Below are 4,515 nucleotides of genomic sequence, written 5' to 3'. Positions count from 1 at the left end.
TAGAGGTGATCATTTTTATTTAGATTTTTGAGAGCAATAGAAGGGTAGATTATTTTACCTATCTTACCAAGTTAGGAGACCTACAACTTTCCAAGACTTCAAATAAGAAACACCTCCTCAAAGTACAAGGAGAATCTGAATCATCTTATACCAGCAATAAAAAAGTAAAATATAAACTTTTATTTAGAATTAAAGCAAATACTTCAGTATCACAAACACAATATTAAACTTCAAGAAATATACCGCTAATTTGGAGTGAGCGTTTATTTGCACAATCATGACATGCGGACAAAACAGGAGAGAGAAGAGTCTGAATTCCCAGCCCACCCACAGCAGGACACAATGAACTGCAGGGGGCAAGGTGGGCTCACTACTCTTCCTCTCCTGAAGACTCTCTTTCCAATGTGTAGGCCATGAAGCAAGCGTCGGGTCTCTTGGGGACAAGGGGATGCCCTGGTCTCACAATCTCAAAGCCCAAAAAGCTGAAAGTTCGGAACAAGGCGGCTGTGGGGAAAACATAAGAACCCAAAGGTCATCAGAAAAGCCCCCATGCCCAGGTCACTTGTAGAGCCAGCCCAGGGGCCTCCCTGCAGCATGGGAGAGTGAATACAAAACCCTGGGCTTCCAAAAGCACAGGTGCAGCAGCCTGAATGCCCAGCTCCCCCCTCTGGTTCCCAGCACACCAGAGAAGCAGGGGTCCCGGCCACTGCCTACCTCTGTCCTCGCGGTTCTTATGGAAGCAAATGAAGACATGGTCAGCTCGGAGCTGCTCCTCAGCAAACTCGAGCAGAACTGCAAAACTAAAGCACAACCAGCAGCATCAGCACCTTGCCTGCCCTCCCCTCCCGTCCTTTCACACACTACTAGTCCTGGCCCTTTACACCTACAAAGGCACTCAGCTCTGTAGTGGGATAACCAACCTGGGCAGAGCCAGATCTGAGTAGCACCCTTGTCCCCACCTTGCCAAAAAAGGCCCGTAGACATTACCAGTTTGTCCTATGGAGCAGAATTCGAAGCCCCTCCCCACAACTTAGATCTCTATTTAAATCAGAAGGCTCACTCCTCATTTCAGGGTAACATGCCTGAGGATGGCCTTGCTTCTCACCTGTCCTTGCTCCCTTCGGGCAGAGGGCCGCCTGGGAGCTCGATGTAGAGACTGCTACCACTCCACACCGCTCTCCAGGTGATGTGTTTGGCCTCCGTGAGCCTGGACTGGACGCTGAGAATTCTCGTCTTGTTATTAGACGTTAGTTCCTCTGTTACATTCAGCCGATTATCCTGTGGCACAGAGCCAAACCCTGTATCAGAGATCACCCCCTCTATACAAAAAGAAAAATCCCCAAATAAAAGGCAGAGGCCCCAATCACCCACGGAGCAGTGCTTGAGACACCCTAATTTCTGAAGCCCCTCCTGCTCAGTCCCCCAGCCCAGGGCCCAGTACTTACAGAGTAAAATAAGTTAGCTGAAAGATTGTGATCCCTCTGACTATTCCCTCGCCCACCTGGGATCTTCAGGGGTGGGTGAGGGACATCAGGAGCACCACTGAGGCCCCGGACCCAGGTTACTACAGCAATTGAGGGAGACCCTGGAACTGAGGAGACAAGATGATTAGAAGGCAGGAAAGAAAAAAAAAAATCGACCCAAATTCCCCATGCTGAGGTACCAGGAAGGCTTTCTATTAACCCTGCCTAATTTAAGATGCCCAGCTTACATGTCCCCTGCTGGGACATGTCCCTCTCCTGGCTGCAGGAGGTACATTTAAAATTTAATGTAGCACCTCAGTACTCTCTGGCGTCTACCTGGATGAGCACCTATCTCTCCACCCCAATCCTCCTCATGAAGTCTTTTGTTTTTTAGCTGGTCCTGCTAGCGCTCAACCACTTGAGCCACAGCACCACTTCCGACTTTTTCTGTGTATGGGGCACTGAAGAATAGAACCCAGAACTTCAGGCATGCTAGGCAAGCAATCTACCACTAAGCCACATTCCCAGCTCCCCTCATGCAGTCTTTTTTTTTTTTTTAGGAATTTTTTTTATTACTTATTTTTTTGGGGGTCCAGTCGTGGGCCTGAACTCTGGGCTTGGGCGCTGTCCCTCAGCTCTTCAGCTCAAGGCTAGCGCTCTACCACCTGAGCCACAGTACCACTTCCGGCTTTTTTCTTTTTTCTTATGTGGTGCTGAGGAATCAAACCCAGGGCCTCATGCATGCATGGTAAGCGCTCTACCACTGAGCCACCTTCCCAGCCCCATAATTTTTTTTTGGGGGGGGGGGTCCGGTCGTGAGCCTGAACTCTGGGCCTGGGCGCTGTCCCTCAGCTCTTCAGCTCAAGGCTAGCACTCTACCACTTGAGCCTTGAGTCACAGCGCCATTTCCGGCTTTTTGCTTTTTGCTTATGTGGTGCTGAGGAATCGAACCCAGGGCCTCATGCATGCAAGGCAAACACTCTACCACTGAGCCACCTTCCCAGCCCCCTCATACAGTCTTAAATGTTGGTTTCTCCCCTCAGTTCTTCAGCTCCTCTTTTCCTTTACACCAGCCAGATTCAGTTCCAGCTTTATTCTAGGAAGCAGTCACAGCCTTCCGAGGTAAAGCTGATGGCCACAGACCTCAGCTGGTCGGACACACCCAGGGGCCCAGGGGCACCGCCTGTTTTGATCCTAATACCGAAGTCTTAGGGCCCCTCCCCACCTCAGCCGCAATCTCCCGGTTGCGTCATCTCGTTGTGGCGCCCGGGGGGAGATTTTCACAATTGCGCAGCAGCAGCAGCAGCGCCAGCAGCCATTTGCTGCGCAGTGTAAACAGGCCCCAAAGTCGCCTCCATTTTGCACGGCTCCCAAGGCCTCCATCAACCCCGCTGGGACAATGGCTCAATCTCTCGTGACCAGGCTAATGGAGGCCCACCGTGGGAGCCCTGGGAGGAGGGGCCAGGACTCCAAGCCACACCAGCACCGCTGCCCACTACACCTTCGGCACCGCCGATCGCGTTAGTACCAGCCCGCTCTTCCTGGACAAGGCAGCTCCTGGTCGCCGTCTACTTGGGCGGCCGACGCAAGGTGCCCAGGGCCATCCACACCGATTGGCTCCGAAGCTTAAGAAGCAGTCGAGGCCATCGGTGCATCCTCGAAGCGCTCATGTTTTCACAACCAACACTTGTCAGCCAAGCCCGAAAAGTGCACATTCATCTCGGTCTCGCAGCCCCACTCGGCCGGTAACAGCCGTCCCCAACTCCGATCCTGCCCCCTCTCCCCACCCCCGCTTTCCGCGCGTGACTCCAAATCCGACCCAATTCTACCTACCCTCTCCCTGCTAAATCAGACTGCCTGTGCTGAGAGCTCCAAATGACCCTCGAACCCCCAAATCCGACTCTCGAATTCATACCCCACTCCAAACAACTCTTTCTCCTCTCCCCCTCAAATGGGGAAGAGCCATGATTCCACCAAGACAAAGTCTCCCCACCCGGTACCACCCTAAATCTGTCACTCGAGGCCCCTCCTCCAAATCAAACTCTCCATTCGGTGCCCCCGAATTTCTAAGGCTGGAAAGGTTAACCGAGTCCAGTCCCCAAATTAAAGAGTCCTCACCCTGCGACTCCCCCAGTCCTACCCAGAACCCCCCGCCCTCTAAGCCAATTAACCCAAAACCCCGAGAGCGCTGCCAGGCGGGGAAGGGGCGGGGGGGGGGGGGGGGAGAATCTAGGAACCGGCCCCGCCCCCACTAGGGCGAGAACCCGCGCCCAGTGCGATTGTGGCCTCGACAAAGGGGTGGATCTCGCGCTCTTAGGGCCGACCTAGCGTCTTGAGGTCAGCCCGTCGCAGACCTGCGCCGCCGGCGCTTCTGGAAGCATCCGGCGGGGGGCGGGGCGCTCACCTCTCGCTGCTGCGGCCGCCGCGGCTGTGCAGGCTGAGGAGCGGCATGATGCGGCTGGTGTGGACGGTGGCGCTAGGTTTATCCCCTTCCTTCTCTCTGGCGAAGCAGTGGCTGTTGAGGATCCGCTGCAGGGAGGATTTCACCATCCGGCCGCTGGGGGTCCGAAACCAGGAAAACCTCCGCTGCGCCTCTCCGCGCCGCCGCCGCTGCTCGCCGTTCGCAAAATGGCGCCGCCGCCACCGCCCACCTTTATAGACGCCGCTCCTAGGCCACGCCCCCTCCCACGCCGCCGCGAACGCAGCCGCACGAGGGGGCGGAGCCCTAGGGGCCACCGGAAGAACCCGGCGCGCCGTCCAGTCTCGCCGTTTGATTGGTGAAGGGTGATGAGAGACCATCAATCCGTGCCATGGATTGGTCATAGCATTTGAGGTCCTGCCCCGCTGCGTCACCTTACGGGAGTGCAGGAGGCGGGGCTACTGTGGCGCGGAGTTTGCGCCGCGTGCGTCCCGCCGTCGCCCCGCCCTCCACACCCAGGCTTGGGGGTCGGGGCGTCTTGCCAGAACGTACCTGTTTCCTCGGGGTTATTTACCAGGCCCCCGCATCAGTTGGGTCGCTCACCTTTCCTGCCACGTACTCTAAGGGTCCCTT

General features: G+C 55.5%; 1 protein-coding gene across 1 annotated transcript; it reads right to left on the bottom strand.

Annotated features, from left to right (window-relative positions):
• On the bottom strand, positions 1 to 4,098 carry Oaz1 (ornithine decarboxylase antizyme 1). Its single transcript, XM_013022869.1, is given in 6 exon segments — positions 1 to 504; positions 715 to 800; positions 1,106 to 1,278; positions 1,446 to 1,532; positions 1,534 to 1,591; positions 3,868 to 4,098. Coding segments are annotated over 6 exon segments (684 nt in total). The 5' UTR covers positions 4,014 to 4,098; the 3' UTR covers positions 1 to 370.
• Between the last annotated feature and the right edge of the window lie 417 nt (positions 4,099 to 4,515).

This window comes from Dipodomys ordii, unplaced genomic scaffold (genome assembly GCF_000151885.1).
Source record: "Dipodomys ordii isolate 6190 unplaced genomic scaffold, Dord_2.0 Scaffold64, whole genome shotgun sequence".
NCBI lineage: Eukaryota > Metazoa > Chordata > Mammalia > Rodentia > Heteromyidae > Dipodomys > Dipodomys ordii.
This window is presented reverse-complemented; position numbering and strand designations above follow the sequence as displayed.